Source organism: Dama dama, chromosome 18, assembly GCF_033118175.1.
Source record: "Dama dama isolate Ldn47 chromosome 18, ASM3311817v1, whole genome shotgun sequence".
Lineage (NCBI taxonomy): Eukaryota > Metazoa > Chordata > Mammalia > Artiodactyla > Cervidae > Dama > Dama dama.
In genome coordinates, this window is record NC_083698.1 from 66,007,819 (window position 1) to 66,032,874 (window position 25,056).

Consider the following 25,056-nt stretch of genomic DNA (forward strand, 5'->3'; position numbering starts at 1 on the left):
TAAGAGCCAATCGGAGCGCTCTCTGGAGCAGCTCCGGACTGGCCTCTCAGGGAGGACTGGCGGAAGATGAGATTTTGATGCCATCATGCAATCGGACAAAGAAGGCCTCAGTAGTTTAGGGCGGTCGAAAATTTCATCTGGGGTAATGCACAAAGTGTTAAACCTTGGTGGGACTGATTAAGACCAGAAAGTCTCTCAATCGGAAAACCTGGACTCACCAAAGAGTCCTTATTTTCCGGGACCGTGCAGAAATGGTCAGCACTTGCGCCGCTACCAGTGACCAAAATGGCCGCAAAGCGCTTCAGGCGCTGGATCAGTTGATGCAGCCCCAGTCCGCTCTTTCCCACCAGCCGCTCCTCCTCCCGGTCCACGTAGCGGTGGGTGTGGCCTGCCCTGAGGCTCTTTTCCGAGGCCAGGAAAACCTAGGGATTACACATGCGCAGTTAAGGCCCCTCTGGCCCTTCGGGCTTCCTCCCCCGCCTCCCGCCCCCCGCCCCTCCCACCTCCCCGCCCCGAATTGCCGGGCGGGGCTGGGCCGAGAGTCCAGCAGCTGTGGCTGGGGCTTCAGTGACTTCCTTGTTATGAGCCTCGGCTTGGCAGTGTCCGGACTCTTGGCCCCGCTGTCCTTACCGGGATAGTCCGAGTCTAGATCGCAGCCGCAACCCTAGCGGGTCGGTTCCCCTTTCAGCACAGATCCTTCCCCCTCACGCCCCGAGCTCCCTAACATGCCCAACCCCAGCAGCACGTCCTCTCCCTACCCCCTCCCCGAGGAAATTAGGAACCTGTTGGCAGGTAAAAAGCGGGAAGGGGGCGGGTAACGTGGCGGGGGCGGGGGCGCGGGCGCGGGGACGGCGAGCCGGTGGGGACAGAAGCATTCGGAGTCTCTACCCTCCCGCCTGGCTCTCCCCACGCCTCCTGCCCCGTGGGAGCGGGACTGGGAGTGGGGAAGTGGGATGTGAGAATGGGAGTGGGCGTGTGTGTTGAAATTTGGTGCGAGGATGGGGGAAGCCCTTCTTGGTGGGCTTTACTAACGCGATCAGGGTATCGTGAAGATTGTGTGTGTGTGTGTGTGTGTGTGCGCGCGCGATCAGGGTATCGTGAAGACTGTGTGTGTGTGTTTGTGTGTGTCACAGAAAGAGATGGGGAAGGAGAGAGAAGTCAAAGAACTAGTTCTTTGGTCCCCTGGCCGATGGAAGAGAAAGAGATTTCTGAGCTACAGGGGTTAGGAGTTAGGCGTTATGGGACCATAGGGTTTGTCATTTCTAAAACTCCCGTTTTTCTTGAACATTCAGCCCACCCATATTTGAGACTTTCAAAGGGGGCCTGACTCTCAAATGACCACTTGTCTTCAGCCTGAGGAACATGTTACAGCAAAAAAGGAAGGATGTGTTAAAGTCCAGCTTCCTGTGACGATGAATGTACAGTATTTCGTATTTGCACCCCCATCTTCCCCTTTTCAGTCTTAAGTCACCGTTTGTAGGAACTTAGGAATTAAAGATGCATTCTTCAAGGCTGTTACAAATCCACTGCTAGTTCGTTATCTAGGATGGGAGATGTGTGTTTTCGCTGGGGGCCAATAAAAACTTATATTTCTGCACAACGTAGAAAATACATCCTTTTCTGGGGTAGCAAAAATTTTACCTATCCTGATGCTCTGGAATTCTTCCCATTATTCACTTTGTCATATGTCCATTAGAATTCTGAATATTGAATTTTGATCTAAAATTTTTACTTTGAGTATCTTTCAATATTGGTCATGAAGTACTGGGTTAAAAGTTTCTCTTAGATGCCTGTGATAGAATTTGCTTATTTTAACTCAAAGCAATATTTAAAATGTGGCATTATATGTAGTTAGAGCACTGCGAGACTAAATCTCTTAATATGCTGTTAGAGAAAATAAAACGAATAGTGTATGAATGCAGACATGTTTTGTGAACATGATTGCAGTGCTATGAGTGCATTTGTGGTGGGGCAGTGTTTTACTCTAAGAGATGCCTCCTGTTAATGGGCACCATTATGGGATATACTGAAAGAACTGTAGGGGCTGAGTCAAGGCAGCTTTTATTCCATTCTATGAGAGTTTCAAGTAAGCGCTGACTTTGTTTGACTACAGTTACACGTGTGTTGTTACCATGCTGGGATTCCTTGCTTAGAATATTATTTTACCAGGTTAGAGAACTGTTGATGATAACTCTAAAAAGAGAAGTCACCATTTTCAGGATATTTTAGGTCTGAATTTTTGAGTTTAAGAAGTAAAGCATAGGCCCCTGGATACATGCTTTTAAAGCTTGACAGCTCCACAGTAAACAGTTTGTAATCTGGATCCACAGGCAGAATTTGAAGATAGTATGATATATAGGTTATGAGATTCTTTATTCTCTGATCCCCATGGGTTACAAGTATTTGATGTAGCCCTTATTTGTGTAATTTAATTGAAAGCTCAGAATTAAATAATATTTAGGTTATCTGCCGTTGCTAACTTCGTATATACTTTAGCCAATAATATCTGAAATTAGCGTTTCAAAAATAATCTTGACATTTTTAGTATTTCACATTATTGAAGTAAATCACATTTTAAAACACATGAAATATTAAGAACAAATATTAAAACATTAAAGTTCCAGCAATTACAAATTTGGCTTATACTGTATTTTCAGAGGGCATTTTCAAGAGGTATGGCTATGAGGAAATATAAATGTCTATGATGAGATATACTTTAAAGAATTGAAACAAGTGAACCAGTGTTTTTCAGTTTTCTTTTTAAACTAGCCATTTGAAGAAAAATAGTTAATGTTTTATGGCTGACTTTAATTAAAATCTTTTTTTGTAGAGAAGTTTTAAAGAATAAGTGAGATCAGCAGTTTTGCTCACATTTTGTTTTATTTAAGTGTTTGACTAATAGGATATGGTTAGATTTAAAATTATTAAAACTATAGAAGAAGAGTTGGCATTGGTTTGAATTTTAAAGATATTGCTGGCTTACCTGGTTTGTTCTTTGAAACTAAGGACATGTTGGCAGTGGTGCTTGTAGTTAACAGTTGAGTGCTCTTAGAATGCATGGCACTATGCTAGAATTCCAAGGCAGGAAAGATAAAGAACTAAACTTTTCAAGCATTTAAAATCCCTTCAGAAAGAAAGAATCAAAGTCAAAAGATATGCCTATCAAAAAAAAGTTTGGATAGCTCCCATTATGTTCTTTGTCCCCTTTATCCAAATTATTATGTCACTCAGATGTATTAAATGTTTGACATTTCAACTGCTTGATAGAGGTAGGTGCTCAAATGTATTCTTATCAATTTTTTATTATTTTCTTTCTCTTTTATTTTTCCTTTTGATAATAGTAATTTTAGTCTTTCTTTTCAATGTTTGTTCCCCCTCCTTCCTATTCCTTTGCTTAAAAACATGCTGTAGAAATGCAAAAATCCATAGAGGTTGTCATTCTTAACTCATATTTGATGATGCGCTTTAGAAACTGGCTATATAGTTTGTAGTTATTTATATTTCCATGGAATCAGTATATTCAATGTTGAAAACCTATACTTTTTATAAAAAGTATTGAATTATTTTCTTGTCCTATGAGTAGAAAAAGATTTACAGATTTTTGTTAAAAGCACGTTGCAAACTGCCACATGCAATACAGGCAACCTTTAATTTTTTTTTCACAGCAATGGAAGAACAAGTTTAGCTTGGATAAATAGAAACAAAGGATAATCCGAAATTTTGTCCCTATAATCTTCTCCCACGTCCAAATATTTTGACTAGGATGAACAGCAAGAATAATCTTGATTTATGTGAGTTTTTCCTCCAGGCAGGCAAGAAAGTGAGAGGAATTAACCGCCCCCCCCCCCCCCAATCTTGTTTAATCTCCCTTTGAATACTGGTCTGTTCGAGGTTTGTAGTCTGATGTTCTCATTCATTTGTATTAGGACAGCACATTTAAAAAAGAAAGCTGTAGGAAAATGCCAGTTTCTTTTTATTGAGATAGAAAATGAAACCAATGTTGAAGGAAGAAAATGGTGGTTGTCAGTATGTACTCTGAAAAATATCAAACCCAAAACAAACAATAACGAGAGTGTGTCTGCAAAGTGATCCTGAGAGTTTGTTCACTTGGCAGTCTTGATTAGAAATATTGCATTTTCCTCTATTGGGAATTTCTAGGACATTTTTAAAAACCTTCACACATAATTGATAATCCCTTTAGGGGCACTAGATAAGTAATGCAATTCAGCTGAGATAGAGGAGACCCTTTTTTTTTTTTTTTTTTTTGAATGCTAAGAATAGTATGGTTTGATTTCTACCTTTCAAGTTCCATTTAAAATTTGGTCAACATTTTGGTTTTGTTTGTCTTCTGAGAATCATTGGTAGTGTATCTAGTGCCCCGTAACTTCCTTCTGGGGCATTGGGCAAGTACATAAAGGGAAGAGTGCCACCTACTGAGTCACCAATGGTCACCTACTTCCTTAGCACCTGGCTTTCCTACAGAGCAAGAACAAGCCTGCCCCATTTTGACAGTAATAACTAATAAGTTTAAAGTTGATAGGAGAATATTAGATCTTACAGTGAAATCAGTCCATGACACTTCTAAGATTTTCTCTTCTAGAAGTAGGAATATATGTTTGTAAATCAAGGGACGAGAAACTGGTAGTTTCTTATATGGGTCAAATAACATAGATGACTTAAGATGGGATATTAGGAAAATTACTTGCCCAGCATACAATAGCCTACTTTTTCTTGGCAGGAATTTCTGATTGGCTTTTTTTTTTTCATGACTTTCCTTTTAAAGTATTTTCATCTCAGATTACTAAACAAAGCTCTTGATAGTATGCGTGTATGCATAATTTTATAGTTACTCAATCCAAATTATCACTGGTTTTCTTTTTAAAAAGAAATTTAAATATACTAAAAAGGAGAAGTATAAAAATTTAAAAATTTCTAAATGAGTTTAGCTCTACTTTATCCAGCATTACTGGAAAGAAGGTAGAAACAACAGAGTGGGAAAAGCCTCTGGTGATTTGAAACACAGTTCAGTTGTCTCTCATAAATTTAAGATTAAGTGTCATATATGGGTGATAAAAGTGGCATAGGCTAGTTTTTATATACTCATTATTCACTTAGTTTGTCTTTTTCAATTAAAGCCAAGTCTATCTTTTTCATTCCACTGAGTTTACATTTCTTTTTCAATCACATGGTGAATACATTACAATAGATGCTACCTAACAGTGAATATAGTGTAAATCTCAGATTAATGTTTTATTCACTGTGGCTTCTTTGAAAATAAGATTTTGATCATTTTAAAGTGCTATTTATCAAGAGTCATCTTTTAGAGGCGAAAAATGTTCATCTCTATTCTTCAACAGTCCAGTTTCCTATCAAAATAAATCATTTAGCCTCCAAAGCCCATTTTGAAAATTTTGTCAGATGAATGGATGGTAAGACCCAGGTATGTTTTACTTATCATACTGTGAGAACTTCTTGTGCTTGCTCATGTCCCTTTTTCCATGTTTGAAAAGTCCACATTCAACCATGACCTATAAAAGTGCTTGAGTAATCAAGAGAAAGACATTTATTAGAAAAATCAGTAACTTTTCAATTAGCCGTTTCCCAACTTTGGGCATTGAGCTTAACTGGTCTACATGTACCCAGTGTACATGTAGATTTTATGTTTTCATAAACATAACAGATTTTATGTTTTCACCAGTGCCTGTTTGGTGAGACCATACCCTCCTTTACCAGAGATGAAAAGCTTCTCTTTTTGTTTTGGTGCCAACTTCAATTCTAGGCTGGAATTCTTACCACCTTAAGTTTAGTGATAGCACCTCAGTGAATACAAAGTGAAATTTGGCCCAATTCATAAAGTAGAGAAAGTTGTGGAATTAAGTAGTAAAGCCATTTGGGGTATGGGAGTATGGTTTGATTGGTTTTACACTCATTTTGTTGATATAGGGCTGAGTACATGGTAGTGGATTCACTTTAATTCTTGCCTCTCTCTTCTATACAATTCAGGCCATCACAGAGGTTTTGTGTGTGTGTCTGCACACTTGCATGCCTGCCCAGGGAGGTGAAGTATTGGCTGATTGGGGGACTAGGCAGAAGACACACCAGGTGTTATCTCTGTGACTTGTTTACACTCACCAGTCTGGAAGTCATATTCCAGGCTGTTTGCTGGTGGAGGATATGAAGGCAAGTGGTCAAAGCCTGGCTTTGTTTAAAAGTAGGAACCTGTGCTATGTACTCAGCTTGGAGAAGCTGACAGTTTATAGTCTGCAAGAATTTAAAAACGGTTATAACCTCGTGTGGTTTCACTTTTTCACTCTGTAATCAGTATGGAAATTGGTAGTAAACTGTTAGCGCGTGCGCCTGTGTGTGTGTGTATGTGTTAGATACCTGTCCTAGCCTTTGGGGCTCTAGGGAGGAGATGAGTGGCAGTTTTTCTAGGGGGTCGTATGTACAAGAAAAGAAAGAAAAAAAAAAAAGGAAAATTGGAGTACCATGCGGTGATGTGGTGTGTGTTAAGTATTTGCCTGTTAGGGATTGAGATGATTATTGAGAGTTTTCTTACTTAAACTGTTTGAGATTGCTGAGCCAAGACATGATATCATCTTTTAATTCTGTTTTCAGACCTTAACATTTATCTACAGAGCAGTCGCAAATCAGATTATTTTCAGTGGCCCTCTCCCCCTATCTTTACAGTTACACTAGATCAGGTTTACTCTTGACAGTGTTAAGGTGTAACAGGAGCAAAAATCACCACCACATTGGTACTCGCTGAGTAACTTTTTCCTTGATGATGACTTGGGGACAGAAGCGGATGGAGATGGGGTTAAATGCTGGTGGCTCTGACCTGCGGTCTAGGTGAGCGGCGGTGTTTAGGGGTTGACCCGCTGTTTGGGGGCGCCGGAACTGCGCTTTCTCCACGTGGCCGGGTGGGTCCCTAAGCTTCTCCTCTCCCGCGGAGTACGCGAGTGAGCCGAGATTTCCTCCTCCGAGAACGAGGAATTCTATCGAACTCACCAGGCCAAGAGGCCAACGAAGACGCAGGCTGACCTTTTCTTGTAATCTAATTACGGCTGTTCCCCGAATTACAGGCAGTCTGGAGTCAGTGAAATCTACATATTAACAGAGGGACACGACCACTAAAGGAAGGCAGGAGAGGGCTTGCTAGTTTACCGTTTGCAAGGCTATTCAGAGCACAATAAAAAGCTTCAGATCTCTTTTCCAACCTGCCAGGGAAGTGCTTGATTCGCCTAGGACTTTTATTGCTTGCTTTTGAAATATAACCCTGGCTCTGAGCTACAAAGTCACAGATCCATCCCATTTGTCTAGCTAGGGCGCTGCCCCAAACCAGTGCTCTCTGCTCCCAGCTCTGATGGCGGGAACCCTGGGGCTTAACATTCCAAGTGTCTCGGACTGCGGAGCTCAAGCATCTTACGGTGAAGCTGGAGTAACTTCTCAGCACCCACTCTATCTTTGCGCCGTGGGAGCCGGTCGGTGTTCGGCGAAAGCCGCGGGCACGTCCACGGGGTCTCCTGTGTCTGCGAGAGGCTGGTTTAGTTCGATTTCAAAATAAATGGGCACTGTATGGATTTTCAGAAAGAAAGACAAAAAAAAAATTTTTTTTTTTTTCAAAAACTTGAAGACCAGTTGAGTCTGTGGGCACCAACAAACTAAGAATATTTCAAGAATCACTTCCACTTTGAAGTTCTTGTTTTTAAAAAAAATAGAAAAAAAAGGGGGGGGTGGGACCCAAAGCAGGTTCTATGCTTTTCATATCTCCTTTGTGAAGTAATCTTAAAAAATAATCAATGTTTATTAACCTTTTTTGTTGCCTTAAACCGCTTTTCTGGGATAAGTTTAGGAATAAATACACTGACTACTCTAAAAATACAGAATTTTCCTCTTGAGCAATCTCTGAAGCGCCTCCCCCTAAGAAAACAAACTGCAGATTCTTCCTGAAGTCTCACACTCTTTCAACAAGTATTTCCTCATAAAATAGCATAGCCTCAATAATTTAAAAATGTTTTTTGGCACTGTTAGGAAACACTATATAGAACGTTAAGCTTTTTGTTTTCTGAGTTTTTATAGAACTGAAAAGACCTTGTAAAGGAATAACTCTTGGGCTGCAATTCGTTCTGTTATTGCTTCCGGAGATAGAAAATAGATCCCGTTTGTTTTAACTTGGATTGTATAATGAAAATGTAAAATAGGCAATTAAATACTTGTGTGGATGAGGGAATTAAAGACAAATACGGAGTGAGAGTTAAATTAAGCACACTATTTACCAGTCATTATGCCAGTGATTCTCCCAAGTACTGAGTGTACTTGGAGTAAGAGGTGCTACTCCTCTTACTTCACTTTCTTAGTCGATTTATTGGAGTCATCTCAAGAAGCCAGTGATTTTTTCCATTTCAGCTAATAATCTGAATGTCCAGAGGTTGCTTACTCCTCTGGGTACAAAATTTAGAGTTGGGAAGAGAGTGCTTTTTAAAAAATAAGTCTGGATGTTTTGAACTCATTTAGAGGTGTGGGTCTAATTTGCACTGGTACTGGATTATGTCTCTGTGTCCCCCTCTTCAAAACATGGACAGCTCAAGGAAAGAGAAGCTGTGACATTTTCCTTTGGTTTTTTAGATACTTTTAACATGTCAGTAATGGACTTCAAACCAGAGAGCTATTTAAAAAAATTATTCCAAGACTAAATTTTAATGATTTCACTTGTCATATTGATTTATTGAAAACTCACCTTTACATAATTTATTTAGAGTGTGTAGAATAACAGTTTAATCAGCTTTGCTCATTGGATCAAGGTACTTTTGTAATCGAGAATTTAAAATCAATTATAACATCTGCTTCAAATACTAGGTTTTAACTTGGTAATTATAAGTACAATTTATAATGCTTTGAGTTAATTAAATATAACATTATTGTATATTTTGATACCATCCTTTTATCAGTGTGAGTTAGGAGACAAATTAGTTAAATAAAAAGAAAATAGAACATATACACATCTCTTCAATATGAAATATGGGTGGTTTATAGGCATACCTACTGAAAAAATTTTAATAGTATCCTCTATATATATAAATATCTCATTGAGATTTGAAATTCTGATTATAAAATTAAAATTGTACATTATTTCATGAACAATAAGAGTGGGGCTATTATAAAATCAAACCAGTAAGAATTTGATGGCATTGCACATTAGAATTAAAAAGCAGCATAAAAGTTTATTAAATTAAAAAAGAAGGCTATGTGAAATTGTGCATGAGGCCATAGAAATATGTTTTCTGTTGGTTACTATATTTTAAAATAGTGGATAAATCTATTTTTGCCACTTTTCCCTTTATTTTAAGAAGTATTTCCAGGTAGTAATGCCAAGACAGGATACAGGAGCACACAAAACCACACAACTGATTATCTTTTTTATTTGAGAATAGCTGGCCAGAGTGGGTGGGGCAGGTAGGAAAGAAGAGGGTTTAATTTGGAAATCTTGGCTAGAATAAGGGATTTTTTTTTTTTTCCTTTAAAGCAGTTAAGCATGACATATGACTGAAAGTTGATTACACTGGGAAAAGCAGCCTTTGCCAGAGACATTAGCTTTTATTGATATAATATTGTGAATGACCTGTTCGTATAGGAACTTACAAAGTACTATAAAATAATAGTAACATATGCATGTAAACTCTGTGCTTGCTTTTATACAAGAGAATTTGTTTATGGGGCACCATAGTTTATTAAAACTTGCATATTTCTTCCTGGTTTAATGATGCCAAACATTCAAATAGCATTCGCTGTGCTAAGCATAAGTAGAACATACACATTTTATTAGCTAAGTGGTGAACAGATTTATCCAATTTAGTGTTTGAAACATACTTCAACTGTTATGCTTTGGATTGATAAATAACTGTAACAAATTGTACAGATATTAATACTTATGGGTAGAAACAATCATTATCCTATTTGTCTTCACAAAAAAATGATTCTTTCCTATAATTTGTGTCCTTTTTCTTATATTTCATGGTTTAGATGTTGAAACATTTGTAGCAGACATACTGAGAGGGGAAAATTTATCCAAGAAAGCAAAGGAAAAGAGAGACTCTCTTGTTAAGAAGATAAAAGATGTAAAGTCTATGTAAGTCACTTACTTGCCTTTTATTACTTATTTCTTACTCAGAAGAGGTGTAATTAACATTTTAATGAAGGACTGATAATTGTGGAATTAAATTTTTTAGATTCTAATCTAATTGAAGTATTTTAAAGGACAAACTATTTCTACTATAATAATTTTTAAAAACAGACATCCTTATCATAAAACCCTTTTTTGTGAAGGCTCTTGATTATCTATTTTTCTAAGTATTTCTGCAAAATCCAACTGTTTATTTTGGTTACTTGCGAAAATATTTGGTTTCACTAATAAGGCTTAGGTAGGTTGAGAATTTTAACATGAATATGGAAAATACCTCCAGATACTCAAATGAATAAATGTAATTTAAGTTGTACATTAGCAATATATTCTAATTTTACTACCATAACTTGAGTCTTTAAAAATACCTTTAGTATAAATTCGTTAGCCTTTTGGAATTACCATTTCAGGGTAGGAAGTAGTTTTTTTCTCTAAATATATATTCATAGTATAGATTTTTAAATAGATTTGAATCATTGCCACTGATTAAATCTTGTTTTGATTTGTTAACCTTTATTTTAAAATATAATGTTCTTGCTTTCTTTTACAGTTATCTTCAGGAATCTCAATACAAAGGTAAATTTTCAAGTTTTGGTAAACCTGTCATTTTTTTTTCCCTTGCAGAGATTTTCAATAGGAAAATCTGACACATGCTGAAATTTGATAGTTGGAATCAAAATTTAAATTTCAGTGTTGTATACCTAGACTTTCAAGATGAGAGTGCTAGCTCCCCCTGCTGAGAATAAAATTAAAAAGCTTATCTAGCTTTTTGATAGCATCTTTTTATCAGTGTGAGTTAGGAGACAAATTAGTTAAAAACCCTGCACCGTCTTTTGATACAGAAATCTGTGTTTAACATTCTTAGGTTTTGTGGTTCTTAGAGTTCACGGTGGCAGAAATTTGTTAAGAAAGGTATATACCTGCAGTTATACATGGAAGACTTTGGTGAGCCAGAGGGAAGATACCAACGCAACACCCTTTAATCCTGCAGAGATTACTTTATAGTGGTGATGGGAGCAGGAGGGCCTGTGACTGAGTGCTCATAGATGACATTTCTAAAGGATAATTGTTTTGAAAACTATGAATTTTTGTTTGCGAATGTGAGTAAAATCTGTTTCACGTGCTAGTTTTTATTATTCTTGTGTTTCTTTTGAGATGAATAAATGTATGCAGTAGACATTTTCAGAGAAGGTAATTCAGTTTCCTTTTTTGGAGATATGTGAGAGTGCTGGTAAGCTGATTGTCTTCCTTTAGATTTGAGAGACAGCTGCTGAGTGTACTGAAAACCAAGTTTAGAAAGGCGTAGGAAGTCTCCACCTGGGACGTCTTCAGTTTTGTAAGAGAAACTTGGGATGGCCCTTACTCCCATGATGCTAATTCATGGGTCATGACCTGAAGCCTGTGGATGCTGGTATGAGGGTCAAAACATGAGGTCAGTTAACTTTGTGGAGCTAGGCTCTGGGTTTGGGAGGAGTCGTGTAGCATCTTCTAACTGGGGTTAGTTAGCAGATACCACAGAGTAACTCGTATCTCTGCTAACTGATAAGTGAGAGAGTAATGACAGTTTCAGTAAACCAAGTACTTAAGCAGACAAACCTAAAATCAAACAGTTAAAAGGAAGCCACAGTTTCTTTTCACATTGTCATCTAGATTGTTGTGATTGGAGGAAATAAGAGTTTTTTTTTCCATGTTAAATTTTTAGACACTATTAAATAAAGGGAAGAGCAGGAAACTTCTCCTCTCCACAAATGCCTACTTATTTGTACTCTACAATGAATCCTGAACTGTGGGTTTAATCATGTTGCATTTTGCTTAGTTGAGTATAGAAATAATGCATTTATGCATTTTAATTATGATAACTTTTATACAAAGCACTGTTTATAGGGGAATATTACATGTCAGATTCTGCCTTTTTTCCTAAAACATAGATTTTGTTCTAGTGACTGTTGGACTCTCATTGTGACTTCATTATTTGTACATTAAACATTTTTAAGATAAGAAAATGTGAGAGTATAAAGTCATTGCAGAATTGCATATGATTCAATAATGGGATAGGAATTTTCCCTTTGGTATTCTGGTTTAGGACTTGTTCAGGTGTGTGGATATTAAAATTACATTACTGAGATACATTCTTTGTCTCTAAAGAGAATGGAGGTTTATATAGTATTTGATAAAAATTGAAAAATGAGCCTAGAATACGAGTTCAGATAACACAGAATTCAGAGATTCCCCGTAATCGTTTTCCTCTGAATAAGTCATTTGTAGTTCAATACTGCTGTATTGAGTTAACTAATCACCAAGAGTGCCTGTTCAAAAGTAAGCCTGTGGATAAATTAGATCTATACCTTGGAGAAATATGAGAAGCTAAGTAATTGTATGCCATTCTACCCTTAAAGTATAATTCAGCTGTTCTAAAAAGACTACTCATGTCGTTTGTTAGAAATATTATAGGGATATTAGTACAGACTTAGTTGTTGAATAAGCAGTTGTTCAAAATACATCTTTTTTTAAAAAATAAGAATTTATTAATAGATCCTATATTGAATAAATTTAGTTCATCTAAATATATTTTGATAATGCTGCTTTTCTTCTTTTTCCTTACATTTTCTTCTTGGAGTTTTTGGAATGTCTTTATCCAAGGAGACCTGGGCAGAATTCCTTTCGGCTGTTTCCTCTCTCTCAGGTCAATATGGGGTCACAGTGAAGTGACCAGAGGCTGTTTTCCTCCTTTTTACCTTTATATTCCTATTTGTTTCAAGTACTGTTTTTTACATGATGGTTAAGTACCATTTTAATAATATTGGGAGAAAAAAGGACCTGGAAGAGCGTTCTTAAATAAAGTGAATTAATTCACATTTATTCATCTTGAATAAATGACTTGTTACTTTCTCTAATGTACACAGATGTCTGTCATCCTTCCTTGCTTTCCTCTCACATCTCTTCTTATAACCGTTAGATATTGTACGTGACATAACTATCTAACCATAGTTTTTTATTGTTAGTTGCAATATAGCCTCATAATATAAAGTGTACTCCTAAATATAGGCTTCATGCCCTAGAATTATATTAATTTTAGGATTGTGATTGTTTTAGAATTTGTTCTCTGTCACATGATAAGGTCATAGCACTCTTAAATGTGACTTGAAATACATTACTACTTGAGTAAACAGTGTTGTTGACTGAGTATGAAATATAATTTTCTAATACATATTAGGTATATAATAAAAAAATTTACTTGTAGTTGTATCTTGTCCTTATATCAGGCTTGTTTTACTCCAGTGATGACTTTGGTATTATTATTTTCTTTACAGAATGATTAAGATAATGTGAAGATAGCTATGCATGGCACATAGTGTTCAGTGTTATATTAATGTGTATTCTCAGATTCAACTTCATTATCAAGAAGATTTAGTAAATCTTGATTTATAATTCAATCTTCAAATAAACTTCAAGGAAACCATAAATTACTAAAAGAAGGGCATGCATTATTAGCATGAGACAAATATTTTCAAGAGAATATTTTTCAAATATTGATGTCTACAGCTTTAAAAAATGTGAACATATTACAGTTCCCTTTAGATGTCATAACTAAAAACGCTTTCTCCTTTAAAATATTTTTCCTTAAATTAAAACTATTTAGTGGATTTTGTCCTAAAACTCCATTGATGTTGAATATGAATAGATTTACTGAGAAAGCAACTTCCTTTGACCTCATTGGTATTATTAAGTTTATTAATAAACTGCTTTTTTGAGTAACAAGGTGGTTAGGTAAGAAGGGACCCATTTTAGTTGGTTCTGATGGAATCCTTGAGAGCAGCAGAAAAGTCATTTTGGATCATGTTAAATTTCCTTTCTTTTACCCTTCCTAACATAGTATATGTTCCGTTGAAAGTTAGCTCCCCAGTGAAATCTGCACAAATAACTTGCAGCTCCTCCACCCCATCTCTGGCCTTATACAAATGGGTTAAGCATATTTGAGTTTGGGGGCTATAGCAGTAGAAGTGTATTTCAAAGATAGTGCTTGAGGAATGGTATCCTTCCTTTAAAACTGCTTCATATTTGCATGCTATAAATTAGCCCTTGTGTGGTAGGAGAGTTGTGGAGAGAATCTTACTTGTGGTGAATCAAATCTTCCAAATTTTTAAGAGTTAAACTACAGATTCCATTAAGAAGTGACAAGTTAAATGCTTAATTATGTCTATTTAGCTGTGTATTATTACTTAAGAAATTATTTTGGACACATAAACTAAGTAGAAAATTAGGAATTAATATTTTTCATTCAAATAATTTCCCCCACCGAGTTTGTCTTTCATTTTCTGTGAAAGGGAATGGTTATCATCTGAATTTTAGATATGTTATTTAGTTTAATGTTTACCTGATTGCATCTAAACCAGGACTATATTTGCTAAAACAAGCAGTAGATTGGTTAAATCACCTTTCGTAGTGGGAGAGCTCATCACTGTTCAATTGCTATTGGGCTTTTATCTCCAGGCATTTAGGAAAACATTAATTGATCATGGAGCTATGTGAAAAAGAAGGGATAATAGTGATTTGAAACCAACTATTAAAAATTTAAAAATGTTTTTCAAAGAAATATGTTGCTGTGGTACGATTAAGCCTTGATTTTGCTGTGTTGTTTAACTCGCCAATGAAATTATAGGATGAGAAGTCTTGGATCATTGTCTTTTAGATTGTTAACTTTGTATCGTTAATTAAACTTTTGAAAGTTGTGGGATAAATCAAATGCTTTTCTAGGGAAACAAGAAACAGTATTAATGAGCAACAACCCTATAATTATCCTTCTGAGTACATAACAGGGACACATTCATGTCTTTTCTTTGCGCAATAACTTTTACAAAGAAGTATTTTTAAACTGATCATTAATTTTATGACCATAGAAATGAGATGCAAAATTTATGCTGTTGTCATTGGCACAGGCTCAAGGCACCACTGACATTATGTGTGATTGTAATAGAATGGCTGCCAACTAATGATTCTGTAGACATTTCATTTGAGCAAGCTTTTCCTTTAGATGTCTGATTAGCTGTAATGCTTTCAATTATGTCTGTAAATTGTATTGGATACGTTTACCTGATGCTCATTGTTGCTTTGGAGTTCAGCTTTCTATTACACATACACAAGTTGAACATTTTCCTTTTAATTTATCGAAATCTTTGTAGGTATAGCTAGCTGCAAGTACTCAGCCCCTGGGGAGAAAAAATGCTTTGTACTACTCAACAGCGACCCCTGTGTTCAATTAAGGCCCCTTATAATATAGCTGCTCTTTGTTGAGTTGAAAAAAAATTAAAGAGTCAGGGAAAAGGGGTAAATCATCACTGAACAACAGTAACATGAAGACCATTTTGAAAAATGATGTGTTTTTTCAACTTCATGCAAGTTAAAAAGGGAATAACCCTGTACAGATACCACAGAGATTCATCTTCTTTACTTTCTGAATTAAATTCAAGGGAAGCTTAAAAAGGCGGGGGGAGGAGGCTGGGAGGGAAGAAATAAGGCCAATAGCAGTATGTAATGTATTTTTGTCTTAGATAAATATAAATGCCATAGTAATTTAAAAAACCAATCTATGAAATGAACTACAGTTCTTAGAACGGGGAAATTGAAGATAATTTCACTTTACAATCCAAACTGTTCTTTTTTTTTTTTTTTTTAAAAGCACAAAAACAAATATAAAACCCACAGAGGTCTTTAACATGTCAGTGACTAATTTGTGTAGAATATTCTTCCCTTATATTAAATATTATTGTATTTATAGCTTTAATAGTGATCTTTTTGCTGTGTATGTGTATATACATGGATATATACACAAAATATACAATAGATGTTATCCAAGGGTAATAAACTAATTCTGATTTTTTTAAATTAAAAAATTTTTTGTTTATTTCCACATAGAGTTTAATAGATTTAAGCCTGAGCACCTGAATTTTTAAAAAGATTCTTTCCATGAATCATTAGCTTTATTGTCATGTTTATATAGTCTTAATAGTATAATGTGCTAACTGCTAAGTTATGGTGGTGTGGTTGAAATGTCCTAATACTTTTTTTCACAGCAAGATTTATAGTTCATGATATACCTTAGAAAATTTATAAGATAAAACTTCTTACTTTGTTAGGGATAGAAGGATATGCTAACAATCTTGAACAGTTGGGAATTTTGTGGTCTTTACAACTGTGTATCCCATGAGCTATTATTTCATGTTCAAACATATTTTTACTAGAATTTTGTGAGGTTCTGTCTTACCTCATATTTTAAATCAGACCACTCTTCATTCCATAAGAGAAATATTACAAAGAATCACTGAATGTTCTGAGAAGTACTTTGATCATCTTGAAAAAAAGATAAATTAAGATCTGAAGAAAGAGCAATATTTGTACATGTTTCTTGGAATTTTAATTGGGAAAAAAGCATCAGCAAGTATGGTGCACGTAATGGTGTGATCACTAAGGATGATAAGGTAGTCATCTCTATAGTCTGCTCTCATTGGCTTGGTGGGAGATGTCCTTATCTTTACTTCCAGGGTAGGGATGATAAATGTTGATAAAATGTCAGAATTTTAAGAAAATAGGTACGAATATTGATTTTTATTATTTTGAAAGTATTGTCTTGAAAGATGCTATTTTCTCTACCAAAATATGGTGAAAGTAGGGTGCAACCCATCAGAAGGATGTCAGAGAATTACAGACATCCTTTTGGAGAGCCCAGTAGCTTTAATCTGGATCTGCCCAACAACTGTGATCTAAAAAGTGATATTGAGGCACTCAAGGGTTCCTACGGAGATTTTTCACTAACGTTTTTAGTTTTTTAGGTAATACCTCAGGCGGCTGGTTTTCTCTTGAATTTCTAACAAGTAGCTTGAATTGTTAACAAATCATTGATATGTATTAAGCATACCTTTTTCTTTCTTGTTGAATATAGATGAAGAACGAGTGATTAGGTATGGCTAGTATATAGCAAATGTTTGAATCACTCTTTTAAACAATTATTCTAAATGAGTATATGGAAAAACCCAAACCACAAGATTTTATTGTGGAGATTAAATGACTTCACCCAATCAGCCTAAGGTTTGGAAATCATCTAGAAAATTAGCTAGAATATAAAAAAATAGCATATCACTGAATGAAAAGTTGAAAGTGTCTAGTTTGTAAATCACCTTGTCTGAATTTAAAAGGTTTATATGGATTTTAAAGCAGTTTTTCTGTAAAAGATTCCTGCTCTTAAAATTGAAACTGAGTATCTTTAATTTGTTCAAGTGTAATTGTGTGATTTTTACTGAAAATGTAAAATGTTCATATGGCTTTGATTTATCAATTTCTCATCATCATTTTTCCAGTTATTGAGTAGGTAAATGGAATTAACTAGAATTATTTTTTCTTGTGCTTGCCATGATTTTTTTTGGTTGCTCTTACTGTTATTTTGGTTTTGTTTGTTTTGGATACACACCATGTTTTAACCTGCTTCTACTATTTTATATTCATCTTTGTAGAGACCATAATAATTTTGTAACTTGTACCCTTCCTTTTGTAACAGAAAGAAGCAGTTGTATACTGACTTTCAAAAACTATTACTTTTATCTAAATTACAACAGATATACTTTAAAATAGGATCTGTTTTTACCTAGTTCAAAAAGTTTTCTTCTTCCATGAAAGCGACTGAATTTAATAGTACAATTTACCTCTTTGACAAAGTAACACTTTTTAAAGATGGCTAAATTATAAAAGACTTTTCTCTGATTCTTTTCTGTTTGTTTTTTTAAATAGTATTTTTAAATTTACTTTTTATTTTATATTGGGGTGTAGTTGATTTACAATGTTATGTTAGTTTCAGGTGTACTGCAGAGTGGTTCAGTTATAATGTGTATCCATTCTTTTATCTCTGATTCTTTTATAGGTGATGCAGAAGATGGCGAAGAATATGATGACCCTTTTGCTGGGCCTCCAGACACTATTTCATTAGCCTCAGAAAGATATGATAAAGATGATGAAGCTCCCTCTGATGGTATGTTACATTTTCCCATAGAATATACCTCTTGACACTCTTAACACAGAACAATGGAATATGTAAAGGTGGTGATCTTGTCAGAAAGCAGATAAAGAAGCTTCAGTTAACTTACCTTTACCAGAACCTTTTAAGGAACAGAAGAGCTCTCTCTAGTGGTTTTCCTAAGTATGTAGTTCCTTCCTCTCCTAGAAAATTTTCTTTACTTGAATTTTGAGGACAGTACTTGTATCATATGATCATATAAATATTATTAGTATACTTGTTGGTTAATTTAATATTATCAGATTCTTGCTTAATTTTATTGGGCTGCTTAATGGCTTGTTGTATTATTTATTTTATAAATAATGAAAAAGGTTTTTGATCTCTTTTTTCCTGAAAACTTCATACAAAATGAGTTCATAAAATATTAAATTAATTATTCCTACATTGCCTTCTCTCATCGAGACAAGTTTTCATCAAATGCTTCTTTTATATACATTTTAATTTTTCTAATTGTCATCTAAAAATATCCCACATTATACAATAATATTATGGTATTTTGTATTAATTGAAATGGTAATAAAATTGATTCTTTATCTCTTAGTAATTTTTAAAAACTTCCAAAGTTAATGAAACTTGTTTTTACTGTAGCATGTACTTTGTTGTGCCACCCAGTTGAGTGCATCTGAACTATAGAGACCTATGAGGGTGATATATAGTTACAAATTAAGAATGCATATTGATAAATTAGCCATGCATATTAATTTGTGGCACTCAAAGTTTCACATAGACATAGAAATGAATAATGCCTTCTGCCACTATATGATGATCAAACTGTGCAGTTCCATCTCTAAATACAATTGCTGAATGAAAATATGCTTCCTGCAACAGAGCACTCCACATTTTATGTTATCCAGATTATTCCCTTTGGAAACATAAATTGCTTTTATGAGGTATAAAATTATGTCTATTGCAGAACAGGGATAAGTCAAGTACATGCATAAGTGATAAACATTCTAACCACTGATTCAGAACAACACAATCTTTTTTTTTTATATTCAGAACTTTGTACAATGTGTAGCAACAATAATCATATCCATTTTGTGTTGAATTTTACATTTTGGCAAACATTTAATATCTACTTTTAAAAGGAAAGAATTTCTCTTATAGGCTCTATTTTTTTTAAAAAAATGCCTATTTCTCTTCAGTTACACTTAGTATATGAAACAGAGCATTACCCTTTCTAACTTATCTTCAAAAGCATTTCTACTAGAAAATGTTTTATCATTGATGAAGTAATATTTTCAGGCAAAACAATAAATTATTGTTTGGGTTGAACTATTTTTCAGACACATTACAATGTTTTGTTTTGCTTGTCTGTAAAATGTTAGTATACAGCAGTGAGTTTGTTTATATGTATACATGTATGAAGAATATTTATCTTATGAAAATATATATACATATACATACATACAAATATATTCATAGAATATATATGCTCAGGCTTTCTCAAAATAGCATAAATATTTTTATGTACAAGAGAGCATTATGTACCTTCTTGAAAAAATCACAACCTAAGAAATCCAACAATTAAATATCTGTGAGAGCCAGTGATTTGTTAGGAAAAGTGAATTGCTATTGTATAGTGCATTTACATGATTTTTTTTATGGGTAAATAATGTATCATATGTTTGTTTTCATAACCAGATATACAGGAAATATATTAATAGCACAAGAAGATTTATTGTTAAAGCATTGTCAATATTTGAATATTGTTTAATAAACTATATTTGTGTGTAACATTTAAATTTTAACTTGTTAAATATTGCATTTTCATCAGTGTTTAAGCAATTCCTAGATTGAAATTTTAACCTCTGGTATTATTCATTTTTGGTATATAAGCAGCGCAATTTTTGATAATTTTATATTTTCTCCTAAGAATGTTATAAGTTAATTTAAAACTACTACTTGAACTTTTAATTTCCACTCTGAAGTATTATCTAATCGTATTGGTGTTTCCTCCCTGCAAGTTAGATTTCGTATGTGTTCTCTTTCCTTTGCTGAATGAAGTTTCCTTCATTGTGTGACCTCAGTCTAATGATATATTAATTATAAAATGATAATGCATTTAACAATAAGTGTAACTAAATTAGCATGGGTCACCAAAAGGCCTTTTGTCAAATCAGATTGTTGTTTTGTCCTTTTGACTTTTACCTTATGGTAGGCACTAAACAAAGTATTTCAACTTTGATGGATTATAAACTCCAAACATGATATGTATTTTTCATAATGCTAATGTAATTTTCAAGGTACTGAAAAGGTCAAACCTGCACATCTCTGTGCATTCTAAGTCTGTCTTTTCCTTTAATATTTCTTTTTCTCTGTTCCTCTGGTTCAAAAGTTCACTCAGTTCCCAAATGGCTACCTAATTTTCCAGTTATTCCCTCAAGCCATATGTGTTTTGGTTTCTTTATGGTTTATTAGGTACTGTAGGAAAGTAGCATAAGTTATATCTTCTAATGAAATTCAAGCACACTTCAGTGATGCTTCGACTTGATTGCTGATAGCAATTAAATCACAGCCAAGGAGAATAATGCATATTCTCACAAGGTCCAGACGCCCTATAGAAATTGAAAGGGAATGAAAATAGAAAACAAAAACAAAGTCTTCAAACCCTGCCAGACACACTGTTTCCAGCCTGCCTTTTTTTTTTTTTTATTGGCCAATTGCCTGATTGATAGCAAAATCATAACTTGCTGCATGCTAACAGGCAGAGTTCACTTGTAGGTTATTGTGAACTGATAAAGGGTTAGATGGAGTTTTGATTTTCGCATTGGACCTTGGTGCGCTGGATTAATGGAATTTCAATGAGCGACTAGAGTAGCCACAGCTTTGTCAGAGAAACAAATGGAGATTCTATAGTCATGTCTACTCATTAATACTAGTTGCCTGAAAGGTGTGCTGCTTCCCTATACAAAAGAGTTGATAAAATTGATTTTCGAATGGTTCTTTGAAAAAAAGTACCTTATTGATGAGCAGAATTGTAACATAAATGGTGACAGATTTTCGTAAAGCTTGTAGCTTAAAAATATTGTACTTTGTAATTTTTCTTCTCTCTCTTTGGAAACACTTTTTAATTTTTGAGGGAAATACATTTCATAAATGATTTCATGACTGCTGTTAGTTACATTTTGATTTGGTAACACAAAAATTATGTTTATTAGAAATTTCATTTTATTAACTTTATGCTCTTATTTTTTTTGAAAAACTTAAATCATAATGGTTTCTAGGCTTTTGTAGGTCACTGTTAGTTTAATGCTATCATATGGCTGGATATATTGAAGTGTTAATAGAAATGATGCATGTCAGTAATCATATAAAATTAGAGATAATAAAACTTAAGACCTTGAAGAATATCCCTTATCATACATGTTACAATGTTTGTTTAGGCACTAAGACAGTAGATGCAGGGTAGCTTTTAGATACCATATAATGACTTGGGTTTCTGTTTTTCTATTCTGAAACCATTTTTCATTCATTTCCATTATTTGTGAAAGAAAGCTTCTCACTGTGTAGCGTGGAAAGTCCCTAAGGTAAGGTGAAAGGATTCAGTGAGCTAGAAGACGTGTATTGGCTCGCCCATCGATGTTAGGTCGAAGAATCCCAGTGGACATTTGTTACAAATCTGATTCAGTCCTAGACCATAATCACTTTGTGGATAGAATCTGGAACCTCTAGGGCATGCATATAGAGAGACAAAATGAAGCTTAAGATAGAAGAGAGTCATTCGTTGTCCTGGTATTTTCTTAACTAAAAATTTCCAAGTAATAGAGGTTACTAAAAACTGTGGACATTACAAGAACATAAGTTTGTATGAAAAAATACTTGTTTAGGTATGCAACTATTTTAAAAGTTTGGGATTAAGAAAAAAGGCTATGCTGTTTTGATCATCATTTATAATAGTAGAATATGTTTTCTCGTTTTTTGGTATAGTTCTGAAGAAAAATCACTATATGAAAATTTGAATTTATAAAGCATATAAATCATTAATTCCAATTGATTACTTTGATTATCTCTATGATGCCTATAAATAATGAACTCTCTTAATGCATCTACAGCCAGTTTAGATATATACACTTCTGTGTGCACAATCTAGATTTAATGTGTCCGTTTTTACACATTATACACCATCTTTTGAGGAAGATTTTTCTTTTTAATGTAAAGTTTAGGTATAGCACTAGTCAGTTCTTATAAAAGCCAAGCAATAGTTGTGTTATTTTTCTCTGTGTTCCAGTAGAATGTAAGTAATGTTTAAAACCAGGAAAAGCAAGGTTCTTTTCTATGGCCAAGAAGCCTATGGGATCCTGCCCAACCAGGGATGGAATCCATACCCGCTTCAGTGGGAGTGCAGTTTTAACCACTGGACCACCAACGAAGTCCAACAAGTTTCTTTCAGTAACTGGCCTTTTAGGGTAAATGTTTTCCAACCACAGTGTCATGTGGCTTTTGATAGTAAAAATCATGCTATGTAATTTAATCTAAATTTTGAGAATTTAGATTAATTTGCAACTTACACATTTCTTTGTATACATAACCTATTGTTGCACTTGTGTTTTTATTTTTATTTTTTGCTTTCTTTTTTTTACAATTGAATTTATTTATCTGTTTTTGACTGTGCTGAGTCTTCATGGCTGTTCTCTAGTTGTGGTGCATGGGCTACTCCTTGCATGCTGTTCCCTTGTTGTGCAGCATGGGCTCTCGGGCATGAAGGCTTCAGTGGTTGTGGCATGTGGGCTCAGGAGTTGTAATTCCTGGGCTCTAGAACACAGGCACAATAGTTGTGGCCAGTGGGCCTGGCTGCTCCTTGGCATGTGGGCTCTCCCAGAATTAAACTCTTGTCTCCTGCACGCTCAAGTGGATTCTTTACCACTGAGCCACCAGAGAAGCCCTGGGCGTTCCTTTAATATACCATTTGCTAGCTTGTGTTATAGTAGTATGAGAACAGTGCTTATTTTAGTCCTTCTGTAATATGGATAGTCTAACTTCAAGTACTTTGGTAGAAGTTAGGGGTTATAGTTTGGGGAAATGACAAAAAGTAGAAAACATATTTTTACACTCAATATTGTGTGTTTGGAGATATAAAGTATTGTTGTTCGGTCACTCAGTTGTATCTGACTCTTTGCGACCCCATGGACTGTGGCATGCCAGGCTACCCTGTCCTTTACCGTCTCCTGGAGCTTGCTCAAATTCATGTCCATTGAGTCAGTAATGCCATATAACCATCTCATCCTCTGTTATCCCCTTCTCTTCTTGCCTTCAATCTTTCCAGTATCAGGGTCTTTTTCCAGTGAGTCGGCTCTTCACATCAGGTAGGCAAAGCATTGGAGCTTCAGATTCGGCATCAGTCTTTCCAGTGAATATTCAGGACTGATTTCCTTTAGGATGGACTGGTTGGATCTCCTTGCAGTCCAAGGGACTCTCCAGAGTCTTCTCCAACACCACAGTTCAAAAGGATCAGTGATTCAGCACTCAGTCTTCTTTATGGTCCAACTCTCATATCCATACATAGCTACTGGAAAAACCATAGCTTTGATTATACAGACCTTTGTTGGCAAAGTGATGTCTCTGATTTTTAATATGCTGTCTAGGTTTGTCATAGGTTTTCTGCCAAGGAGCAGTCTTTTACTTTCATGGCTGCAGTCACCATCTGCAGTGATTGTGGAGCCCCCCAAAATAAAGTCTCTCACCGTTTCCATTGTTTCTCCATCTATTTGCCATGAAGTGATGGGACCGGATGCCATGATCTTAGTTTTTCAAATGTTGAGTTTTAAGCCAACTTTTTCAGTCTCCTCTTTCACTTTCATCAAGAGGCTCTTTAGTTCTTGGCTTTCTGCCATAAGAGTGGTGTCATCTGCGTATCTGAGGTTATTGATATTTCTCCCAGCAATCTTGATTCCAGCTTGTGCTTTGTCCAGCCTGGCATTTTGCATGATGTACTCTGCATGTAAGTTAAAGAAGCAGGGTGACAATATACAGCCTTGGCATACTCCTTTCCCAATTTGGAACCAGTCTGTTGTTCCATGTCCGGTTCTAACTGTTGCTTCTTGTCCTGTATACAGATTTCTCAGGAGGCAGGTAAGGTGGTCTGGTATTCCCATCTCTTTAAGAATCATTAAGTTCTAACAAGGAAGATTCCAAAAGTGGTAACTAGTATGTGTTAAAATATCTATTTGATCTGGTCTGTGCCAGGGCAAATAATTGGTTTCATTGATTTTCTTCCCTTATTTGTTGATTAAATCAGTTATATGTTTTGGCATTATGTTGAATAAACCAAAACATAAACTTTATGCTTTTATTCTGAGAGGTTGTGGAGTCAATTGTAAACTGAGGGCTTTTTTTTTCTTTTTTGATTGAGCTTTACATGGTTCCTAAAGTTTGCTAGAGAGAAAGTGGGAGAACATTCAGAGTAGAAGTCTAAAAACCAGGTTTTCATACTGACTGATAATCATTTTGTTGTCAAGGTGAAGTCACTCAGCCTCTTTGGCTTTTTATTTTCTGAGTTGTGAAATGAAGAGTTTGGACTAGATGATTATTTAGAAGTTCCCTGAATCTCCAAATGCTTGTGTCCACATTTCAGAATTAGTAAATGTAATGATGGCACAGAGATGATTTCCTTGAGGAGGTAATAACCAGAAGTGATGTTGAATAGGAAGGAGTGGAGGGGGTCTTGCTGCTGCTGCTGCTGCTGAGTCACTGCAGTCGTGTCCGACTCTGTGTGACCCCATAGATGGCAGCCCACCCCCCCACCCCCGTCCCTGGGATTCTCCAGGCAAGAACACTGGAGTGGGTTGCCATTTCCTTCTCCCGTGCAGGAAAG

General features: G+C 35.3%; 1 protein-coding gene across 1 annotated transcript in view; it reads left to right on the forward strand.

Annotated features, from left to right (window-relative positions):
- Positions 1-540: 540 nt before the first annotated feature.
- SKAP2 (src kinase associated phosphoprotein 2) overlaps positions 541-25,056 on the forward strand; it is a 165,468-nt gene continuing 140,952 nt past the window's right edge. Inside the window, exons 1-4 of the mRNA XM_061165484.1 lie at positions 541-792; positions 10,024-10,129; positions 10,731-10,756; positions 18,090-18,197. Coding sequence (XP_061021467.1) covers positions 726-792; positions 10,024-10,129; positions 10,731-10,756; positions 18,090-18,197 — 307 coding nt within the window. The 5' untranslated portion in view covers positions 541-725. The remainder of the gene's footprint in view (positions 793-10,023; positions 10,130-10,730; positions 10,757-18,089; positions 18,198-25,056) is intronic.